Here is a 24,504-nt window from a genome sequence, read left to right as displayed (position 1 = left end):
ACCACCAGTGCAAAAGCCTAGAATTAAATATTGAAAGGCCTATTCGTATTACAATCTGCATTCAGGATTGGCACTAATTGGCAATGCTGTTGGCAGTCTCAACGGGGAGGGCAAGAACTGAGTAAGCACGGAGACTTATTCATCCAAAGAAGTGGTTCTTCCAGGTCAGGTTTAATGCACATTTACTATGCAGAAAGGGAAGCACAGCACTGTTGTTACTGATAGTGTAACTGTCTTATTTGGAGAGCCTTGCATTTGCCACATCAGATAGTTTTGCCTAGGGATTTTCTCAGGTGCTAACCCCACTGTCAGTGTATTTTGAAAACTGTTTCTTCCTAGAGGTAGACTTTTGCCTAAATATTCAGAATCAAAGAGGAAGAAGAATATTCAAAGCAGTATAAAAATGAATTTGATGGAACATATTCCTAGATCAAAAAGGTGATGATTTGAAGACAACTGATGTCATGGAACTGATGCAGTAGCTACTATAAAGCTTTACTTTTTGTATTTGACTCATTAAAGCTGTAATACAGGACAGATGTTTGCCCTGCTGACACCATTGTCCCACCTTTTAAAATTTTTTCATGAGCTTCACAGTCTTTCTCTCTGGCTTCTCTGGTTTATTCAATACACTGCTGCAATGTTTATTTTTTTGCCTGTCATTTTTACAACATACCTACTCCTTTGATTCCCCACTATCATTTCTTGGTAAAGATCCTGATCTTTAGCTTGAAGCGCCAATTACAAAGCCAATCATTATCTTCCTATTTGAATTTTCTTGCTGTCTCATGTACAGCTATTATTTGCTGACAATTTTTTTCTATACCTCTTCATACCTTTTTCCAGTGTTTCCTCTGTACCTTGGTATCTTGTGCCAAACTTGTCAATAAATCCATTATCCTGTCATTCTCTCAGTCCTTCAAGACCACACAGTGTAAGAATTTCCCAAGCATTAACAAACGGATATATAATCAAGGAGTTTTGAGATACATTTTATTTATTTTCCTGTATTTTGTTTTCAGCTAGCTGACATGACAGCAGTGAATAGCACACATCTTGAACAGCTGTAACTGCACAGAGTGGGTGATGGCTGTGTGTGCTGGGGAGGGAGAACAGAAAGCAGATCAGGGAATGGCTGCTTGAAAATGTACTGGTGGAAAAAAGTGTCTAAATGGATGAATGTATCCAAAACTGAGCCAGCCACCTGTAATAGCTGAAATCAGACCACTCTACACCCTTCTCTCCACATTCTGCACCAAATGAGTCCAATGCATGACAGGAGGTGCTTAAAGCTTATTATATATGGACTTCTTCTCAACAAATGTTTTCAAAATGAGCTTCTCAAGTCATGCCAGATATTCAGTGTTTTGCTACAAAGTACCTCACTGATTTGTGATGGGGAAGTGCAAGCAACAGTGCTTTTCCCAGGATGGAAAATGATGTAAGCTTCTTTCTTTGTTGCTTTTAGCTTTAACTCCCTTTTAGCTACTATAGGCAATGTAGCATCCCTCTTCTGTTCCTGTAAGATAATGTTAGCAGAGCATGTGATCTGACATAGTCTAGAGGCCAGAGCAGAACAATACCGTCACTTGTCTTTGTAACTCTGGGATGATATAATAAATTTTGAGTGCCTTCTTAGATTTCAATTTATGGCATAAATTAGAGCAGTTCAGTGACTATTCTAATGTATTCCTTGCTGCCCCCAGATTACAGGGGCTGTTCTGGCAGCTGATAATAACTGAAGTGTAGAAGTGCTTTGGCTAAGCTCTATTTTTTTCCAGTCTCATCTCTAGCAGCAAGAGAAAGAAATGACAGAGACCTGCAGCGTTGCTTTTTACCACCTGGCAATTTTCTTATACATTATGAAGAATAGGTAGGAAATTAAGCAACTTGTTCTGCTATGAGGATGACACTAGAGGCAGATTCTGACAGAAAAAGGTTTGGCTTTATAATCAAGGGCTCAAGAATTATGAATAAGTCCAGGTTTTGGAGATATAACAACTTAGGTGCAGAACGTGGAGTACCAAGGAGGGACTTTTTTCACTGGTTAGTTAAAATTATTTAGCTAGGTTTGGAGCAGTATATGTGTGTAATTCATTTGCCCAAAATCAGTTTTTGCCTGTGTGTGTATATTTAATATTTTCTTATCATCAAATATCGGTATAGGCAAATTTCTGGGTCAAATTCTGTCCCTAGTGACTCTTATAATCCTCTTCCACAATAAATTAACTTTTTAAGGTCTGATCTAAATACTGATTAGAAACCACAAAGAGCTATCAGCATTGTTACAACCTAATATCCAGCATCAAAAACAGAGAAGGACTGAGATTTGGAGAATTGTGTATCATTGTTTTTCCTTCCACTAGTAATCTGATGACCATAATAATAATAATAATAATTATAATAATAATAATAGTAGTAGTAGTAGTAGTAGTAGTAGTAGTAGCAGCAGTAGTCCTACTGTGTAAACTGATCAAATTAGGAATCTGAAAAAGTGGAGACTTGCATTCTGGTTCCTATTTTCATCAACTCTGTACTGTTTTAATTAGAGTACATCAATAACTGGTCTGTGCTCGCATTTCTCTTTCTGTGAAATGAAGAAGATAGCTATTCTGTAGTGATGCTGTGGGACTTCCATCATTACAAAAGCTCTTAATCTGTTTTGTTTCACAATTGGATTAATCTGGGGTCCAGGAATAAGCAAATAAGGCCCTGGTATATACTATTATATATTTATATATAGTATTAGCACATTAATTGAGGACCTGTGTTCTCAGGAAAGAAAAATAAGGAGATTTTTTCAAAAATAATATCAAAACTATATTTTAAAAATTTACAGGATAACTGGGTTTAAAAGCCATTTAGGTCCTAAAAAATGAAGGAGTCGTCCAGGAAGATTTGCAAAAGCTTTCAGATGCCTAACTTAGTTCATCTGCTTTGGTTTCAATGACTGAAAGCTTGGTCACAAATCCCAATGTCGATGCCCGTCTGAAACACTCAAAGGGACTTCTGTTTGCTGCAAGACCACAACTAGGCATCCGTAGCCTTCTGCAAAATGGTACGGAGACGGTAAAACTGCTGCCATAAACTGCCGGTAGCTCCGTTTTAGAGGAAGTGAAGGGCGCAGAAAACCCTTATATAACGTAAAATAGCTGCTCTAACTTAAACCCGTGACATCGCCCGGGAGCGGAGCGTGTCTCGCTGTGCCCACGCCGAGCCGATCCCGGCAGATCCCGGGCTCTGGCAGACCCGCTGCGCGCTCCGCACCGGGCTGCGGGCAGCGGGGCCGGGCCGTCAAGGTGCCGTCAGCCGCGGGACGTCGCGCTTTCCGCACCTCCTGCCTCCTTCCGCAGCGGCAGGCACCCCCCGCGGCAGGGCAGGGCAGGGCAGACCCAGCCCCGCCACTTGCCGCCCTCCCGCCGCGCTCCGCCGCTCCGGGCCCGCCCCCCGCACCGCTGGCTCCGCCCGGCCCGGCCCGGCCCGCCCCGCCCGCCCGCAGGCACCGCCCGCCGCCCAGAGCGCGGTGCCTGGCCCGGCCCGGCCCGGGAGCGCCGCTGCCGCGCTGCGCTCGGCGGGGCGGGGAGCGCGGCTGCCGGTGGCGGGGCATGCGGGCGGCACGGCTCTGAGCCCCGGCCATGGCGGAGAAAGTTTCGGCGGCTTCGGAACGGGCGCGGGGCTCCGGCCACGTCGGCTCCTCTTGCTCCGGCTCCTCCTCCGGCTCGGAAACTCTCTCCGAGGAGGGAGAGGGCGGCGGGGCGGTGACGGCCCCCGGCGGGGCGACGGCTTCGTCGGAGCGGGCGATCCCAGGCGGGCGGGCAGAGGACGACGCCTCGCTGGAGGAGCGGGATGAGGAGGTGCGCGGGGTCGGGGCGGCGGCGGCTGCTTCTCCGCCCTGTGCTCCGGGGCCGCGCCGGGAGCAGCGCGGCCGTCCCGGGGTGCGAGGCGGCGGTGACCCGCCCGCGGCGGGAGCGGCTCCGCGCCCACCTGGGCACAGCGCCTTCGCCTCAGTCTCCCCGGCTCAACCCGAGACGTTCTTGTTTCTGCTCGGCCGGCTCTAGCCCTCTGGCTGCCGATAATTGAGACTTGGGGGTTTTTGTACGGAGAGTGGATTTTTTGTTTTAGGAGAGCTTGTTTATGTGTGTGTGTTTTTCTGTTTTTCCTTTTTTTTTTTTTTTTTTCCTATCCCCGAGCGTGTCACCTTTGGAAAGCGCTGCTCCAGAGCAAACTCTTTAATGCCAGAAGGAAGTGATGGGCAAGCCCCCACACTACAGTAATCCCCTGGTGAGAGCTTATGATAGGCTGTGGATCATGGAGGAGCTCTGTGGGTGATAGATCTATATACCGTGATACACGTTTTGTTCCCTTTTCTCTCCTGATCCAGCTACAATACCTACTAAGCACTTTTAAGACAAAACAGCCACCCCACAATGTTACAGTAAAACAACCTTTTTGGGTCTTGAGACGGATTTTTAGAAATTATTTTATTTATTTCTTGTTGCATGATTCACACTTCTTAAATCTATTTCAAGCCATGACCCCAGCCAAGTGCATTGTTCCGTCTCACTGCTGCTTTACTTTGCTTCGGTGCATCATCTCTTGTGTGCCTTACTTACGGTCTTTTGTTGTGGTCAACTTTTTAGTTTGCTCTTAGGTGGCGTTTTTTTATTCTGTGCCTTTATGCAGCTGGATGTGCAAAGGTTTTTTTTGAGAAACCTTGCATTTCTAGAGGACTATCTGTTAAGCTGGTTGAAGTTATTTTCAACTAGTTGGGCTGTGGTTGTCAGGAATGTTTCCCTCTGCAGCAATGGCTGTTTATGTAGCTCCTGTTTTTCCTCTTTTCCTGGTGCATCCTGTAAATTGATACAACTGTAGGGCAGCATGATGAATTGGAACTAAATATTCCTTTCTGTATCTCCCTCTTTTTTTTTTCTTAAATACTCAAACTCAGACCAGGTTCCTTGCTTCTTTCAACTGCTTGAGCCTCTGAAGAGTGGAATGTATTTGCAGTGAAATGCATTTACGGTAGGAGTAGAATGAATGTTGATATATCCTCTTTTTAGAAAAATATGTATAGATGTGAACTTGCTTTTTTGCTGAACTGAGTAAGAGCTCCATAGCTGCTGTTTGTATGGAGCACAGTGCTAGGTGATTAAGATATCCTGCTTCTCGGCAGGAATGATACATGTGGGCTTGGGGCTATGCTTACCACAATTATGTGGTGTCTGAATGGTTTAGTGCTCAGTTGGTAAGCCTGCATAATAACGTGTAGAAATATACAAAGTCTGTCTGTTCACTTAGCTAAACTCGGAGCTGCTGGCAGACCAGTGAATTTCTGGTAGAGGCTTGTTATTTCTGTGTATGCTTTGGAGATAAATTACAGGCATCTTTTGAGTTGACAGTTTAGAGAAGGTAAGCCCAAAAATAACTCAACATTGCAATCATGGAATTTTGAAATTCTGTAAGGGCAATCTGATATCTCACCATCAGTTAGCAGTGCTAGAAGATAGCATCTTAAACTCAAGTTAGTGTTGTGGTGGGAGAGTTTGCTTAGAATATGCAGCGTTATTCTGTCCCCTTTATTTCCCTTTTGCTAGATTCCCTTATTAGCCGAAACCAGATTTTTTTTTTTGCCTGTTTTTTGTGCATTGATTTTGCCCATCCTTCCATTTTGGTGTAGTCATTGTTTGCAGCTGAATTTCTGCCTACCTGCAGAACCACCTGGCAAATCCACCTGTATAATTTATTTTTTGTGCAAGGACACCACAGTGAAGAAATTAATTTGAAACTGAGAGAGCAGCTATTCACAGTGGAAAAAAGTAAAGGCTGAGGTCCAGGATGTACATACAGATGAATTCAGGCTTACTTAAAGTGCCACGTGCTGAAAGTATCTCATTGAGAGAAGTGCATGAAGATACTGTTTTTGCATTGACATCCTGTTTAATTACTGCCAAATAATGAAATGTTGATGTTCTCTGTGATTTTCTGTTACTGAGTTCTTTTAGTTATATAGATCTCCAGTGTGATCCTGTGCTTGCAGGTTCACCATTTCTCCTCTTGCCCTGTCCTTGTTCCTGTTGCCAGCATAGCAGAATTGAATCTGTTGTCACAGCTGTTCGGTATCCTTCACACAGCAGTGGAACAGATTGTCCTGCTGCCTCTATTTCTACTTTAGCTGTCAGTAAATTCCTCTAAGTCATGACATAGGTTTCCAAACCAAATAAATGGATAGTTAGAAAACATGTAGATTTTCCCATACACATTACCATTTCATGTGGTATTTCAGTAGAACTGTTTCTCCTTCTGTGACGTTTATAAGACATCATTGACAACTTGAACCGGATTTCTTTAGACTAAACAGCCCCAGTGTCGTTCATCTTCTCCTGTAGAATGTGTTTCCAGACATCTGATCATTCTCATTGCCGTCCTATATACTCATTCCTGCTGGTTACATCTGTCTTGAAGCATGTTGTCAAAAAGCAGGATGTCACACTCAGATTTACACCTTGCCAGATCTGCTGAACAGAGAGTTTATTTCAGAGGTTTCTGAAACACTGTTGTTTTTTACATACCCTAGACAGTTAATTTGCAGTTTGTGGTCCAGTTATGAGTTTTATGTCGTTTCCTGAAGAATGATATGAACATTTCTATTCTATGAAAAAGTGGTTTGTCTCCCCACCTCAGTGAAGAAGGCTTAATGCTGCTGTCTAGAGTAGGTCAGCTTCTTTTATGTTCAGAAATTAGACTGAAAGCATGATAACTCCTTTTCTGAGTATCATGTCTGAAAGAGTTAAATCCTGGAGGGAAACAAGGAAGGAAGGGTGGGAAGAGATGGTACATCACTTTTTTTTTTTCTTCCCTGTTGTCATTACTTCATCCTACAGTTGTGTAAACTTCATCTTAAAAAAAAATCCAAAAAACCCACAAAATACCTGAAGAAAAATGGTCCCTCATTTCATGTAGTCAAGAACAAGTAATAGTTTACAAGATTACAGTCATCAGTTTCTGAAGTGTTTTTGATGTTTTACTTTGAGATATTAAGACACATGAGAGTTAAATAAGGGTTTAACACCAACATCTGAGAAGTGCTTTGCTTTTGGAACATATGTGCATTGAAGTGCTGTGGGTAGCAAGCACATAAACACAAATGAATTCAAGCAGATTATTTGCCTATGCTCTTCTGAGGTGAGTGGCTAACTGCTGACGGCAGGCAGGATGGGATTGCATGGTGAAGGGCACTCAAGAACAATACTGCATAGATGATGGGTCACTGCATTTCTAATGCCATGTGGTTGGTTAGTTTTTTTTAATTTTATCCTTATTCTTGTCAGAGCTCTTTGCTGGAGAGAATGTTTTGCAGACTATGAAGAGAAGAGTTGTGGCTGGACAACAGTATATTTTCTGTTGTAATCTGTCTGCTTCTGCTCTCTGCAAGTAGTCAATGCTGGATTGGCATTGTGGAGGGTAATGGACATGGAGGATAATAATTTTGATGGTGGTTTTCAAATCTTAGTGAGTGTTTTATAGGGGAGCTGAAAGCTCATTTGGTTTGACCTTGTTTCTTAAGAGGAGAAGGAAGGCAAGCAATGCCTTGCTTACACCAGTATTGTCAAGGATCTGAAGGTTAAATTGTGTGTCTTGGAGTTGCGTGTCTTTTCCATCACTTTTCTATAAACCTTGTCACAGTAAGTATACGTGGCTTACCAAAGCAGAGTAACAAACCAGGAAGAATCAGAATTCTTTCAGAATCATACCTTGCCATATAACAAAATGTCTGAAATGGATCTATAAGCTTCTGAATCTGCCAGTGACTTCTGAATTACCATAGTAAGTTCTCTTCATTATTCTAGATGCTTGGAAAAAAACTCCCTTAGAACCTAAAACCATTAAAACCTAAAACCCCAAACCATCCACAAAAAATGGGGAGGGGGGGGAGATACTGTATTTTGTTCTCAAATAATTCCAGTTCTTGCTTTGTAAATTCAGTGTTTGGCACTGAAGTGAAAATTTGAGTCTGTAAGAATTGAGATGAGCAGCATGACAAGATGAGATTTCTCATGAAAAATGTCCACGGAGCTTTGAAGTTGATTGTTGCACATTTTCTCCTACTATCTAGTTAGTATGTATTGTGTATTAAAAAAGATATCTCACTGCACAGAGTACAAAACCTTTTTCTATTGTGGCTAACTCCTCTCCTGAATCTGCCTTCTTGCTGTTCATGTTGCGATCTGTTGCAGCTTCATGAGGTGTGGTGAGAATTAATTACTGAGAAGCTAAGATTTTGTTATTAGAGTATTCATAGCAAGGTGAGGAGTGTGGTAAAGAATGTATTGCTCTAGAAACTACGCTTTCACACATTAATCTTTCAACATATGCCCACTGGGAAGGTACAGTCCCTTCAGCATTACAGACTGTGTGCCAGATCTTCACCCCAACAAAATTGTGGTGCTGTTTGGGAGAGGGGTGGAAATCAAAAGACTTTGGGGTAAAATAAGCAGTGTATAAAGTGATGGCAATGTAATGGAGGTGGTGATAGTTCTGGCAAAATGTCACTGTGACGTAGCTAGAAAGTAGTATTTTTGTTACTTCTTTCCATTCCTGCTTATCCTGCTGCAGAAGCAACCATGGGACATTCGCAGGCAGTGTGGCACTTAGCACATTTTTTTCCTCTAATTGTTTCAGGCATTCTTGTCTCTTAACAATGATGGATTCTTCCCTGTTGTAGTGCACGTGAATGATAAAGCTAGCTAAAGATGAATAGCCTAATTGCTGAAGTATGATCTTTAGTTCATATTAAAGAATAGTCATGCCATAAAAAAATTATTCTTCTTAGGGTTAAAATGAATGTGGTGGGATTAAATAAAACAGTCTAGTCTAGAGCAGCTGCAAAACTGTTATTGTGTCATGTCAGCCAGACTAACAGCATTGCTTTTGGTTTTTTAGCTATGTTTGTGGTAAGTTACCTATAAAGTGAAATACTTGACAATTTGAGTGAGTAGGGCTGTCTCAAGAGTCATGTAAAAGACTTCATTGATTTGCTTTTAGTATGAAGAAAATGTGTGTTTGTTCTCTGCTTTAAACCTTTCCTGTGCAGGATAGGCCTTTAAAGGTGCCTGCTGCTATGTTCCCTTATTGTCTCAGAAATCCTCTGGGATTGGAGGACATGGAGGGACACATGGTTGAGGGATTAATCTAAAACAGCTGTGTGTGCTGCTTGATGTTTGAGAATAACACTACAGTAGTAATGTTTGCAGCTCTCTGGAACTTCTTTTCAAGAATTTGATGGGTATAAATATGCCTATAACCAGAATATCTATCTGTCTTCTCACTTGGAATAAGTGAGAAGTGAAGAAGCATACATTGAGTTGCATGTCTTATTTTTTGCACCAGAACTATTTAGATATTTAAAATTCTGGAAAGAGGTGGGTGAGGAACTGATAATTACAGCCTTCAAAATCTGAACAGTTTGCAAAAGTAGTTGAGAGGCCCTTTTCACCCTTTAGATTTTTCAGACTGGTGGACATAGTCCTGAGGCTAATCTTCAGTATCCCTTGGTGTCTGTACATCCAGCTGTGAAACCAAATTTAAGAAATGTCTTTTTTGAAAAGCTGCAGCTCTGTAGAAGGAGTACAGCCCGAATCCAACATAGTCTGCTGCCTTTGACAGTGTGTTGGCTAGCTGTAAGCTGCTTTGAACTGAATGTTGGTAAACATAACAAGGTGTCTTACTCTTGTACTATCAGGAAGCTCTATATGATGGGGCTACTTTGCCAGCAGTAACAGCTTGTGTAAAGTTGACCTTGTAGAAGGGAATAAGAGAATCTGAAGTCTTGAGGCACAAAATAAAAGCATGGCCAAGCACAGTGTAAATGAGGAGGTCCTTGAGCTAGGAAGGTGAGCAGCTAGGTAGCTTTTCTTCTGCAACGATTTGTGCAATGGGGTAGCTTCCCTCTTAGTTTTGTCACAAATTATGCACTCTGTTCCCCACTCCCGAAGCACAACTGTGCTCAAAGGTTGTAGTACTGAAGCATTAATACATATTGAATACTTGGTTTCTGATCCGACTGTTCTTGTTAGTGCCTAGAGCTGACAAACATTTCTAGCAATGCTTTTCTGTACAAGGCATGACAAAAAGGTTTACCATTCCTTTAGAGCAAAAATCTGGAATGCAGAATTGGGAAATTTAGGAATAAGGGGTATAAAGACTCTGAAAAGATTAGTAATGAGAAGAGAGTCCCTGCAGTTTTTAAATCTTCCTTCAGTGAAATTGCTCTGACCCAGGGCTGGAGGTTTTCTCTTACATCCATTATGACGAAGTAGATGCCTGTTGTTAAGAATTTCAGTAATGCAGAACTGTGTTGCTGGGCTGGGATCTCACCTGCTCAGGCTTTGTCTTAAGAGAAATACCAGTCTTCTTAACAGCTTCTTTAACGGGGAAAGAGGAAAGAAGGAAGAAAATTTTTGTTGTGTTTCTAGTTTGGTTTTTTTGGTTGTTGTTTTTTGGTATGCCCAGCAGTGTTCTAGCATATGTTGGGAGCTTCTCAGTGTTATGGTATCACCAGCAGTACTGTGCCATTGCTAAGCTCCTTTAAGAACAGTGATGTGGGCTTGAAATACTCTGCAGTCTAAAACCCACGAGGTCCTACTGCCAAATTTTATGATTTGTTGCTTCAGCCTTCAGATTTTTCAGATTTTTTTCAGTTCTTCTCTTGCAGCTGTGGTGTTTAAAATTGTTTTTGAAGCTTTATAATCGTTGGGTGGTGTTGGGTTTTAAGCTATGTGAGTTGTGGGAGACTGGTGCTTAAAGTCATAAAATGCTGGTAGCTCTTTTTTTGTGATAGAGTGAAAGCAAAAAATTGAGGACAAGGTAGCTGAAAAGGTGGGAAACATGGGAATGTGTTGGCAAATGAGCTGTGCTTTGAAATCAAGCCAGGAACCTATCTTAGCTTTTGGTTTACTGAGCTAAGTAAGGTTTATTTACACTTTGCTACCAGATGGGGTGCCCTCATCAAACCTTCTGTCTGAAAGACTCTGGCTCCAGCCAAGGAGCAGTGGGATGAATGCCTTGCCCTCCTGCACAAATGTATCTAAGCTGATGAACTTGCACTGTTCAGAAGTGAGCTACAAGTACCTCAGGGGTAAAAGTGTAAGTGTTCACCGTACAAACAGCCTGGCTGCCCTTGCCACAGGTTTCTTTACTGAATAACTTAAATTTCTAGTGGGAACCAGGGATGAATGGAAGACTTTTTTCTTAATGGATAATTCACAGAATTCACAGAACGACTAGGTTGGAGGAGACCTTAAAGATCATCAAGTCCAACCCATGCCCTGACACCTCAGCTAAACCATGGCAGCGACTGCCAACTCCAGTCTTTTCTTCAACACATCCAGGGATGGTGACTGCACCACCTCCCCAGGCAGACTACTCCAGTACTTTATCACTCCTTAGGTAAAAAACTTTTTCCTGATATCAAACCTGTATTTCTCTTGATGCAGCTTGAGACTGTGTCCTCTGGTTCTGTCAGTTGCTGCCTGGTGAAAGAGACCAACCCCCACCTGACTGCAACCACCTTTCAGGGAGTTGCAGAGAGTGATAAGGTCACCCCTGAGTCTCCTTTTCTCCAGGCTAAACACCCTCAGCTCCCTCAGTCGTTCCTCACAGGGTTTGTGTTCCAAGCCCCTCACCAGCCTCGTTGCTTCCTCTGGACCTGCTCAGGTGTCTCAAGGTCCTTCCCAAACTGAGGGGCCAGAACTGGACACAGCACTCAGGGTGCTGCCTCACCAGTGCTGAGTACAGGGAAGGGTGACCTCCCTGCTCCTGCTGACCACACTGTTCCTGACACAGGCCAGGATGCCACTGGCCTGTATGGCCACCAGGGCACACTGCTGGCTCATGTTCAGCCAGCTGTTGAGCAGTACCCCCAGGTCCCTTTCTGCCTGGGCACTGTCCAGCCACACCATCCCCAGCCTGTAACCTTACTGGGGGTTATTGTGGCCAAAATGCAGGACTCAGCATTTGGACTCGTTAAACCTCATCCTGTTGGACTCTGCCCATCCATTCAATCATTCCAGGTCTCTCTGCAGAGCCCTCCCACCTTCCAACAGATTGACACACGATCCCAGCTCAGTGTCATCTGCAAATTCACTACTGAAAGCCTCAATCCCCTCATCCATGTCATCAATAAAGATATTGAAGAGGACTGGCCCCAGCACAGACCCCTGAGGGACACCCCAGTGAGCAGCCCCCAGCTGGATGCAGCACCATTCACCACCACCCTCTGGGCCCGGCCATCCAGCCAGTTCCTAACCCAGCACAGAGTGCTCCTGTCCAAGCCCTGGGCTGCAGCTTTTCCAGGAGTGTGCTGTGGGAGACAGTGCCAAGGCCTTGCTGAAGTCCAGGTACACAACATCCACAGCCTTTCCTGCATCCACCAGGCAGATCACCTGGTCATAAAAGGAATTCAGGTTGGTCAAACACGACCTGCCCCCCTAAACCTGTGCTGGCAGGGTCTGACACCCTGGCCATCCTGTGAGTGCTGTGTGCTGACACTCAGTATAAACTGCTCCATAACCTTACCTGGTACAATCTGGCTAACTGGCCTATAATTGCCAGGATCCTCCTTCCCACCCTTTTTATGAATGGCAGTCACACGTTCCAGTCCCCTGGAACCTCACCAGTGAGCCAGGAGTGCTGGTAAATGATGGAGAGTGGCTTTGCAAGCTCATCTGCCAGCCCCCTCATCTCCTGGGATGGATTCCATCTGGGCCCATGGATTTAGGAGTATCCAAGGGGCTCAGCAGTTCTCTGACTGCCTCCTATTGTATAATGGGGGGACCATTCTGCTCCCTGATATCATCAAGCATCCAGGAGGACAGCTGTCCTTAAGGCAAGTCTTCTCACTAAAAACTGAGACAAAGAAGGCATTAAGCACCTCTGCCTTCTCTCATCTGTAGTAACAAACTTCCCTTCTGTGTCTAATAAAGAACAAAGGTTAATCTTACTCTTCCTTCTACCATTAATATATGTATAAAAACATTTTTTGTTATTCTTTATAAGTTGTCATTTTAAGTTCAAACTGAGCTTTAGCTTCCCTATTTTTTTTTTTTTACATACTCTAGCAGCCCTTTAAATACTACCTGAGAAACCTGACCCTCCTTCCAAAGATAATACATCCTTTTTTTATTCTCGGGTTCCTCCAAAACCTCCTTGCCCATCCAGTCTGGATGTTTGCCTCGTGGACTTGTCTTTCGGCACATAGGGGTAGTCTGTTCCTGTGTCCTCAAGATCTCTATTTTGAAGCATGCCCAGCCTTGCTGAGCTTCTTTATTTTTAAGGTCTACTTCCCAAGAAACTCTCTGAATAAGTCTCCTGAGTAGGCCAAAGTCTGCCCTCTGAATGTCCAATCTAAAATCCTTATAAATGTTCCTCTTGACTTCACCAAATATTGAGAATTCTATAATTTCATGATCACTATGCCCCAAGTGGCCTCCTATCACCACATCTCCCACCAGCCTATCTCTATTTGCAAATAACAGATCTAACACAATCCCTCCCCTTGTGGGCTCACCAGCTATGAGAAAAAGTTGCCCTTCACACACTCTAAGAACTTCCTGGACTGCCTCTTTTCAGCTCTATTAAGTTCCCAGCAAATGTCTGGCAAGTTGAAGTTGCCAAAAAGAACTAGGGGTGATGATCCAGAAACATTCTCCATCTGCTTATGGAATGAATTGTCCACCACTTCTTCCTGGCTGGGTGGACAATAACAGACTCCCAGCAGGATGTCAGCCTTGTTGGCTTTCCCCCTAATTCTTACCCATAGGCATTCAACTTTGTCATCATTAGTTTCAATACCTATGGCATCCAAAGCCTCCCTAGTATAAAGGGCTACTCCTCCACCTCTTCTCCCTTTCCTATCTCTCCTGAAGAGGTTGTAGCCAGCCAGTGGAGCACTCCAGCCATGTGAATCATCCCTCCACATTTCCATGATGGTAATTTCATCCTTTGGGCCTGCTTCCAGGGAGCCCAGCTGCATCCCCTTCCCCCTTCAAAGCTAGTTTAAAACCTTTCAATGAGTTCTGCCAGTTCACAAGCTAAAAACCTTCTGCCCTTAACAGGGAGATGGAGCCCATCTGGTTCCAGCAGGCCAGGTGCTATAAAAGTTGCCCCATGATCAAAGAACCCAAAATTCTGCTGTTGGCACCAACCCTTGAGCCACTTGTTGACAGTGTGGGCTCTCCTACTCCTTTTGTCATTTTTCTCTGCCACCAAAGGCACTGAGCAAAACACTACCTGTGCTCCTGCCCTGTCAACCACTTGACCCTGTGCCCTAAGGTCCCTTTTAATTGTCCTGACTCTCCTGTTTTCAAATTCATCACTGCCAGCCTGGAGTATCAGCAGTGGGTAATGATCAGAGGGCTGAATTAGCCCAGAAAGTCTCTCAGTAATATCTCATGCCTGGGCCCCAGAGAGGCAGCAGACCTCTCTGTGGGGTGGGTGCAGCCAACATATGGAGCCCTCTGTTCCCCTCAGAAGGGAATCACCCACCACCATTACCCTTCTTTCCTTTTTGACGTTAGAGATGGTGATCCTTCTCACAAATGAATCATAATTGGGAGGCTCACTGTGCAGATAATTTTCTTCTAAATTATCTGGCTGACTCTCCAGGTCCAGGAGTTCACCTATTCTAAAGTGACATCTGGCTTGGGAGGGGGGGTTGGGAGGAATTTTTCTTATTACCTCCTCAAGTAGGTACCCTCAAGTAGGGTATAAAGGGCTATATAGGTACTTCCACTCCTCTTCATCTACCTGGTGCCTTCGATTGTCTGACAGTGGGAGGTATGGGGGTCCTCTGACTCTTGGTGGGCTTCCCTCAAGGATGGAAGGGCTGAACTCCACCAACCTATCTCCCTTTCACTTTCCCTGATACTCCTTAGTCTTTCAACTTCCTCCCTAAGCTTGGCCACTAGCAACAGGAGATTGTTCACCAGTTCACACCGCAGGCAGGCTTCCTCTGCAACAACCCCTGAAACCACTGATAAGCTCAAACAGTCCACACAGGAATGGGTCTGGACAGACCTTTTTGGAGAGTTCCATCTGATTACATACACTCATACTAACTAGAGTTTTGGATTGTGTACAAACCGTTACTACCAGAAGCCCTAAAACCTACCAACCAACAGAAACACCGCAAACAGCGCACAGTACACCTTACTAGCAAGAAACCCTACAACTGTGCCTGCTTGCCCTGCCTGTGTGAGCTGCTGTGCCATTCCCCTGTTTGCCGTGCTCCCTAGGGGTCTCTTTTAATCAGCCCACTACCCAGAGACAGAGGAAGCCCTGCCCCAGACCTCTGACCCTCAAGCACAAGCCACACGCCTGCTCAGCGTTCCCACTCCATGATGGAGGAAGCCACACTCTGGTCCTGCGTGGCCCTCAAGCACACAGATAACATGTACAGTCTTAAACTAGAAAAAGAGAAATTATTTTTCTGCCTTTTTGATCAAACAGCTCTGGAAGTGACTTTCAGGAGAAACAAAAAAACCCAACTACAAAAGAATCTACGAAAACCCTGTTGCAAAATTGCTAAGTGTGTGTGAAAAGAATTGATTATAGGATGGGATGAATGTATTTTTAATTTTTAGGGGGTGGTGCTTCTATACCAAGTAACAAACTTCTGTTGTGAGGCCATGCTGCCATGCTAGTGGGACTGTATAATTAATTGCACTTGGACTATTAATGTTTCCATTGTTTTTAACAGCCTTGCAAGCCTGAGGAAGAGAGCTGTGGTTGAATGAAGCAGATGAACTACTGCACTAAACTGCTAATTTGATTTTTTCATTGTTACCTCAGGAAACTTTCACTAGAATGTAATAATGCTGTAGCTATGGCTCAATGGGTGCTTTCATTGTAAAGCTGTTATTCGGGCCATATAACAAAAATGCCTCGGATGACTTTCATACTGTGTTTCTGGTTTTGTGCCTAGTACATTGCAGGGAAGGGCAGGGAGAATTGTACCTAATGTATTTTTTTCTGGGCTAGCTAGCAGAAGAGATTGTTTACAAAAGGTCACAGGGAAATCCTTAAGCTCAACTGCGTCTTCATAGCATTGATGAGTGGCTGGGCTAATGTAAAGCTTCTGGGTGAGTTTTAACTTGCTATCAGTGCTTTCTCCCCCTTCTCATTTGTTCAAATACTGCTGGTATTAACACATTATTCCACTGGAGTACACACTCCAAAGTTAAAGATGTCATTGATTTTGTTGGAACATCTCTGTAACAAGCAGAGTGCTGCATATTGAATTGGCTGTACATACATTCAGAAAAGGTGATTCTGAGTTACAGCTGAAGCAGCAAGGAGATGACCTTGGGCATATCGCTCACTTGCCATTGCAGAGCAGTGACCATCATTGACTTGCTTGAGTTGCATTGAGCTCTTGAGTTTACTGAACCACAAACCATGTGTTGGAATTATGGTGTGGGTTCAGGGTTGCAGAGTTCTGCTGAGACATCTGTATATGCTCACACTGAGTATGTGTTGAGGTAGTTGTGTGGAGCAACAATGCACTTGACAGGCTGGGCTAGTGGCTGGGCTTGATGATCTTTTCCAACTTCAGTGATTCTAAGGTTCTAGGAAGGAAGACGTGAATTAAAGAATATTCCTACTGGTTTAAAATAGTATCACTATGCTGAATATTACCTTCCCTCCTGGCAACTGTTTTTGTGGTCTCCCCCAGTTTGGTGCCACCCAAACTCAGCATGCATATTTTTAAGCTAATAGAGCTTATAACTTGTGACTGAAAACTCAGGCGACTGAAACTTCAAGAATTACATTAAAACAGCTGTAGTCCTACAGTCTTTACCCTAAAGTAGGGTAAAAATTTTTGAGGAGGAGGAGAGAGGTTCAGTTAGGGTATAATAAGGTACACTTGGGGAAAACATTCTCCATGGCGTTCAGTAATTTTTATGCTTCTGATAGTATTACCATTGCGTTAAAAGAACCATTGGACACAAATTGAAGGAAAAAAATATGTTAAAAATATGCAAAACCCTAAAGCCATACTATCAGGCACTTAGGCTTCTTTGAGGGTGAAGAAAAGCACATCTGAACTTTGGAATGTTGGTAGCTGGTGAAAAGAGGGAGCTACAAGCCCTGCTGTTACAGTCTGCATTACCTCACCTGCATGCTGCTCAAGAGAGCAGCTGTGCTAGAAACTGGCATTACACCATGTGCACAGCAAAGGAATAGCTTGTAACTTACAAGCAGGTAGAGACAGGTTTTATAGCAGTGGGAACTAAAGCACTTTCATTCCAGGTATACTTTCCCAATGCTCATAAGTAGCATGACACTCATAAGTAGTATGTTGTTTTGACATTAAATTAGGAAAAAGTGAATTGCAGAAACTGTAGATGACAAATGCAGATATATTAAGTCATAGATCTGTCAGGAAAAAAAAAAAAGACAGAATTGGAATTAGCAAACTAAACATCTCTGAGGACCTGGGCTTTATTCCAGGAGAAGTTGGGAATGTTTTTCATAGTATAGGTCTGCTAGTATCTCAGCTATACCTAGTTGCAGCTATTGAAATCTTCCTGCTGCTATTATTGAAAAAAATGTATTTTAAATGCTAGTGGTCTTCTAATTAAATTAATGCCTTTCCTTTTGTTCTTTCCTTTTGGGAACTTTAATAAGTTGTGTGGCAGAGAAGTTATTTTGACATTAAAACTTAATGTGTACAGCTTCTGGAAAAAGGATCCTACAGTTGTCCGATATGAAGATAGGCTTGCTGAAGAAATATTGTTTTTACAAAACAAATTAAGAAACAGATCCCTACCTACATAAGCAAGTATCACAAAGTAAGGGTAATGGATTTTTGCTGTGAAACGTTGTTGAGGGCAGTACACATTGTATGTATTTTGAGGGAAATTACTTCACATCAACACCAGTCTGATCCCAAGATTTGATGACCTCATACACTGCCAGTTGTACAGGAGCCTAGGTGTGCTTCAGGGTTTGTTAAAGGGCAGTAGAATCCTTGCTGACTTGGGTTTTGATGGTGCTGCTCCCAGATCAGGTACCTAAAGCTCGTGGTTGGTGCCCGGCCAACCACGAACTGGTTGGTTCTGGTGGGTTTAGAGCTTAGGCAGCAGTTGATGCATTAGCTGTTTTTACTGGATAAACTTAAGCTGAGTGTGTCTGCAAGAGCTGCAGTTGCAGCTTCAGTGATACTGTAAACACAATAATGTCAGTTGAAATTTCTGACTGGGTGTGGTGTTTTTCATTAGTCATGAATCCCTCTGTCTTCATTGGCTATTGTTGAGGTAATGTGCTTTCATGAGAGAATTAACAGGTGGTTAGTGTTAATCCTCACTGTTTAGGTTTGAAGTTGGTAATCCACCTCCAAGATGTCTTGACTGTCTGAGGCTGTGTTTTCTATCTGCCTTAATTTTTTTGAATAGGAACTTTCTTCCTATGTGTGGTTGGCCTTTGGCAGTGTCTTCCCTGTGTTTAGGTATAGTTACTTTTAAATAGATTTGTAGGTTTCCTAGGAGACAAAGCAATACCACTTTGTGATTTTAATCCTTTAAGAGGTTATACATACCTAAACACACACTTCCCTATACTTTACTAGGTGTGGACGAGTAGAATGTTTTGATCTCTTTTCATTTTTGATGGCATTACTAAGACATGCTTCCTGCAGCTTAGTTTTGGTAACTGCAGTGTCTCTATTTGTTTGGATAGACCAAATAAAGCCAGTTAAGTTACTTCAGTAAACCTGTAGGCAAAAGACATTTTCATAACGAAAGATCGGTGTTTATTCTAGATATAAAGTTAGATCCTAAGATTTAAGGATTTCCCTAAAACCACACTATTTAATACATGTATGTAGGAGGCAATTGGTCTTCAGTGGATTAATGATACTTATGTACTTGATGTAGAAATCTTTACAGTAAACTTTTTTTAATAGTAGAGAGTGTACATGGACAAACATTTGTGTATAAAAATGTATGGTATGGCCGCATTGATTTCTTTTGGTGTTTGGACAATTATGACTGTTTTCTTGCTGCAAAATTTCTGTAAGCATATGCATATACTTTAAAGATCCAAATAATAGGAGTAAAAATATGTGTGTGGAAATTGACTTTGAAGGGTTTTTTCCCTACAGACATAGCAGTTAAAATAATTTTGGTGTCTGCATTTGCAGGAGACACAGAAGGCAGCCTTCTGAAGTGCTTTGAGTGGTGTAGTATACATTGGTGATTGCTTCAGCACAGCTCCTAAGTGCTTGTAGTTGCAGCACGTCTCTATATGTGACTATCCACTGAGCACTTGGAGAGCTTTTATTATAAGACTTCATTAAAACAATCATCGTCTTTTTTACTTTATTGTACTTATTGTGCATGCTCAGGTGTTCTCCCATATTGGCTCTTAAGTCAAGTGTTTTTTGTGGTTGTGTGGGCATGAAATAAAAGGTCATGTGTAATATCATGAGGAATACTCAGTGTTGGATGGAAGTAACACAAGTGCATTGAGCCTTCATTGCTTGGCTCTCAGTTACACATAGATATGTAATGGTGCTGCTTTTGAGGCTATTTATTATCCAGCTGAAATTGTCAAAAGGAATTAAGGACTGTTTTTCTCTTCCCTTTCCTGTCCTGTGCTGTAACTTAATGAAGGATGTCTGTGCAGAGCTTGGTCTTGATGGCTGCAGACCCAATTTGCTTGGAGTGTCTATAAAGAAAAATAAAAATCTCTTTTGCCTGGCAAAATGGTGAGCTGTCTGCCTTCCTTGGCTAAGTGAGGAATGCAGGTTTGGGGCTCCTGAGTCCCTGCGTAAATCTCACCCTGCATTTGGTGAGTTTCAGTAAGTGTCTTTCCTCAGGAAGTCCTCTTCAGGTGCTTTCCAAAGATGCAGTTGTACTGGGCACAGGTGGCCAGGTGCTGGCAGTGGAAGGCTGTAGGGATGTCCTTTGTGAGGATCAGGGCAAAAGTGTGAGGAGAGGAGTTGTTAGGGAGTGACTCCCACGCCCATTCCCAGTCCCCTTCAGTGCTTGTGAGGAAAGAGGTAGGGGAGTTGGAATGAAGAAGTTGAACTTCGAAAAAGCTTTTAATTAGTCTTTGTTTCTCATTAGCCAATAATTTAATTACCAAGAGTTTATGAGATCTCTCACAAACTGTTGAGTTTATGAGTTGTGAACTTCTCCATCTTATTTTCTCCCGTGGGTTGCTGAGGAAGGGAGTGAGAGGGTGGCTGGGTCAGTTGGCTAGCCAAGGCCTCCATAGTCTGTAGCTTATGTGTATATTGCATTTTAAAAACTTTCAAAGAGGGAAAGGGTTTGAAAAGTATTGTTACATACATTTAGGTAGGTGTAGCTCCATGCAGTTTTAGCTGACACATGTTGGCAGCTGAAACCTGCTCAGTTTACAAATACAGTTTTTTTCCTTTCCTGAATGCGGCTCTATAAGCTCATGCTGGGTTTACAGTTAAATACATTTAATACTTCAAACATCACCTTTGGAAACTGATGCTGGGCTCTTAGTTTCTCTGTTGGAAAGTTATTTTTTCTCTAAATATACCCGGTGATCTGGCCATGTAGTAATGCCAAGAAATTAATTCAAACTTGTAGTAATATCTGCAAATCTTATGAATAGTAAAGTTGAAACAAGGTGATGTCTTGTCTGAAGAGCTGTTGGAAGTGGCCATTGATGTTAGTTTCCAAATGAATCCTGTTCAGCCATCAAAATAAGGTGTGGATCCATACATGTTTTGTTACTGGAAATAGATATGCAGTCATGTCACTGCTTCTTTAAGGAAGAGTTGTACCTTATTTCTTGATACGACAGTATTTTTAGAGCATCACTTAGGTTATGTATAACATGTTTTTCTAGCTTCCCTCTTCCATCCACAAAGTTCCTGAATGTGTATAGGGAAGTGGATACTGCTGTTGGCTGAGTACTGTAGAGCTGAGCTTAGGTTCAGGTACGAAACTTGAACACCTATCCCTGTAGCAGCACGACAAGGTATGTCTGTCAGCTGTCATTATGTAAGAAGAAAAATCTATGTCATTTGAAAGCTGCTAAGAGTAAACATCAATACTGATTTCATAATACAGAGTGTTACATTTGTAACATCTCCAAAGTGGGTTTACTGTGTGAAATGGTAAGACTGTTAGATAATTTATTTTTTTTTCTAGGGGGATCCTTTCATTTACTATGTATTCTTGTCCCCTTTCTACAAGTTGAGAGAGTTGAGAGAGCTTTAAAAATCAAACCACTCTTTGTAGTGTACATTTTTATTTCAACAAATCTCTGTGAAAACATGTTGAATTTGTCAGAGGTGGATATTATAAGTATCTTAAGAGTAGGAGATGTGGCTGGGGAACATAGTATTAAAAGTATTATTTTTTAAAAGTAATTTTAGCTTTATGAAGAAAGATTGCCAAAAAAAGGCCTTTAATATGGCAAAAGCTGAAGGTTTACCTGTTCTGAAGCTAAATTCATTGGTCATTCATTCATCTTATTGTTAAGGGTTTAAAACCTTTTTGTCATCTTAAATCAATCAGCCTTTTTAATAAATATATATGTTTGTGAGTTTATATTTGAGTTGCATGGAGGCCAGAATTGTGCTGCAATTTTATACAAAAGATTGAAAATGCTGTAACTAATTGGGTTAAGGTATTCTGTTCTCTCAACAGGTGTGCTCTTAGGAAAGGTACAAGAAAGCCATCTCTTTTTCCATTGTTTTCTTGGTTATAAATTGCCTTTCTGCAGGAGGGCAAGGGCAGATTTGAAAGAATGTTCCAGTGGTAAGTTAAGGAACCTGCAGTGCCAGATGGGTGTTGAGGTTACCTGTGGTGGTGTGCAGCACACTGGCCTAAGGTTGTCCAATTTGATGGCTAGATTCCATGTTTATGTGGCATGATGAATGTGTGTGGCCATGTACCTGGAATTGTGATTTGCTGCCTTCATTTTGTTACTCTGTGCCTGCCTTCAGCCTCGAGCACTTGCTAGTATTGCTGATTTATCAGCTCTATTATAGCCCTGGTATAGGTTTAAAACTGTGCAGAATTGTTTTTGTAGACATGGCTTTTTTTCTTCCCTTTATTTTTTTTTTCCCCACACTAGTTGCTGCTACTTTTATTTTTGATGGGCCAGTAATGCTAGTTTCTTTAGAAAAATTATGTAAGCTATTTTCTAAGCAGTAACATTATTTTAATTAGGCTTCAGTTGCAGAGGTGTGTGTGTTCTGTTGGATGCTGAAGCTGGTTGCCTTTCTTCCAAAGATAATTGTACAAGTGAACTGCTTTCAGTAATAAAGCAAGGTGTAGCTTGACTACTTAAAAGCAAAGAGGAAAAAGAATAGTTTGCTTATTTGCACTGACCTAATTTAAAGATTTCCATGAACACAGCTAGTTTATCTGTGATGTCAATAGCAAGTTCTTACATACATATCCAGAAGGTAGAAGTAGATCCTTGAGGGGAAGAAATGCTGATGCTAGCAGACATTTTGCTTTGAAACTCTTTAGAGCTGTGAGTCTATGTATTTGTATGAACAACCTGAAGAAAAGTGAAACATGGGAATCTTATAAGGGTTGTGGGTTTAGCTTTTTTGGAGGTTATCTGTTTTTGGGGGTTTCTTGATTAATTTTTGAGGCTTTCTTTTGTACTGTGTAATTACTTTCCAGAATGTGGATTAGCATGTCACTTCTGTAGTAGTCATTTAATCTGCTAAAGAGCTACCATGCACAGAAGTCTTTTCATAGAGGCATTATGCTTCTAGTGAGACCTTGTTCTTTGTCCTTTAGTTTGACAGTCTGAAACAAAACACCTCCTCCTAGCCTGTTTTTGTGTCTAGACCAAGGAGGAATATATTTATTTTCTGTATTCACTGTTCTAGAAGAGGATGATAAATTTTGAATGCAAGTCAGTCAAGTTTTAGTTCCAGGTATCAATACAGATACTGAAATCGCTGCTGCTCTTTTTTTCCTCTGACTACTAATGTCTAATGCTTTCCTAGGTACTAATGTCTAAATGGAACATCCAGATTTTTAATCACACCAATAACTGTCTTGATTTGTAAGGACAAAGCCTTATTAAGCATAAAGATGATGTGCAGTAAAAAAGCTTGTTCACTAAGAGCCCACTGTATGAATGACATTAAGTTGACTCTGAATAGTGACATTCTTGGGCTGCTCCTTCAAGAGCCTGCTGAACCTTTGCTTCTTCTAAGTATCAGTACTCTGGTATAGCTGCTATTTTGGGTTTCAGTTACTAAAGATTATTTACTATTGTCACTGGTTTTTGACGGCATTTAGTAAAGAGAAGAGGGGAAAGAGCTGTGACCTAACCGCAGGAATTTCCACAATTCCCTTGTAAGGATTGTTGACCGGACATGTGTGCTCTGGCCTCATGACTTTAGGAGGAAAGGGAAAGCTGTTTGCCCAGTTTCATCTGTTCAAGCTGGTTTTAGTTGGGGAGACACTTTGGTTATTTGAGATATTGGGCATCTATCAAGCCAGCAGCTGAACTGAAGATTGTTCCAGGAACTTTTCTTTTGCATTGCAAAGACAATACCCATAAAAGAAGAAACAGAAAGAGACTGCTTATAACAGAAAGAGACTGCTTATAAAATTTCTGAGCTCTCAGATTGATTATGTTGCCAAATTTGTCTCACTATTTGAGAAAGTATACTGATGTCCACTATCTGAGCTTTTCTTCCTTGTATTTCTGTTCTCTGCTTACCCAGACACATTAGTTTTCTTTTTCAGCTGTCCTTACTCAGTATCCTTAGATTAAGATTTTGCCAGTATGTATGTCACCCAGGGTTTTGGATGGTGGCACTTGTTTCCTAATATTATATTATTTCCTTCCTTCCTTCCTTAAAGGGAAGTTGATGGCTGTGTTAATAACCTGCCATGAGAGGACATCTGCCACCTCACTCACCCTCAGCAATAATACCCTTCAGCAACCCACTGAGGGTCAATGTCCTTTTCCCTACCACCCCTGGGAAGTCGGTGAGATTTATTACCAGAAAAAAAGCCTGCAATGAATTTGTACTGTACTGGCACCACATCCAAGGGATCCTGTCCATGACGCCAATAAAATGTTACAACTCACTGCAGAAGGTGAAGTTAACACAGATTGTTATTAATTGATCCCTTGGGGTGGATTAGAGTGAAATGACACTAAATTATCAGTGTTTATAAGTACACATTTGTAGGGTTTATTATAGAGCAGTTTGATTGCAGAGGGAAATATATATGTAGCTATTTTATTGTTTATAGCAATATAAAAACATGAAGGCATTACAGTATAAAAGAACTACAGTATGAAAGCACAACAACATCACCCAAGGATACACCTAGGGGAAAAGAAGGGAAGAGGTAAAGGACAAGAGTGTGAGGATCTCACCACCTGTAGGCCCTGCACCAAGAGTTGGTTACTGCAGATTACTCCTGGTTACTTCAGGTCCGATTGGTTGAAGTGGTGGTTGCATACCAGATCAATCAG

The 24,504-nt window shown here is 42.1% G+C and overlaps 1 protein-coding gene across 4 annotated transcripts in view; it reads left to right on the top strand.

The window, feature by feature from the left end:
- Positions 1-3,517: 3,517 nt before the first annotated feature.
- MAST4 (microtubule associated serine/threonine kinase family member 4) overlaps positions 3,518-24,504 on the top strand; it is a 279,670-nt gene continuing 258,683 nt past the window's right edge. For all 4 annotated transcript variants that reach the window (XM_077171046.1, XM_077171045.1, XM_077171044.1 and 1 more), the window contains exon 1: positions 3,518-3,854. In XM_077171046.1, coding sequence (XP_077027161.1) covers positions 3,636-3,854 — 219 coding nt within the window. In that variant the 5' untranslated portion in view covers positions 3,518-3,635. The remainder of the gene's footprint in view (positions 3,855-24,504) is intronic.

This window comes from Agelaius phoeniceus, chromosome Z (assembly GCF_051311805.1).
Source record: "Agelaius phoeniceus isolate bAgePho1 chromosome Z, bAgePho1.hap1, whole genome shotgun sequence".
NCBI lineage: Eukaryota > Metazoa > Chordata > Aves > Passeriformes > Icteridae > Agelaius > Agelaius phoeniceus.
Note: the sequence above shows the minus strand (reverse complement) of the source record. Positions and strands in the feature narration are given on the sequence as shown.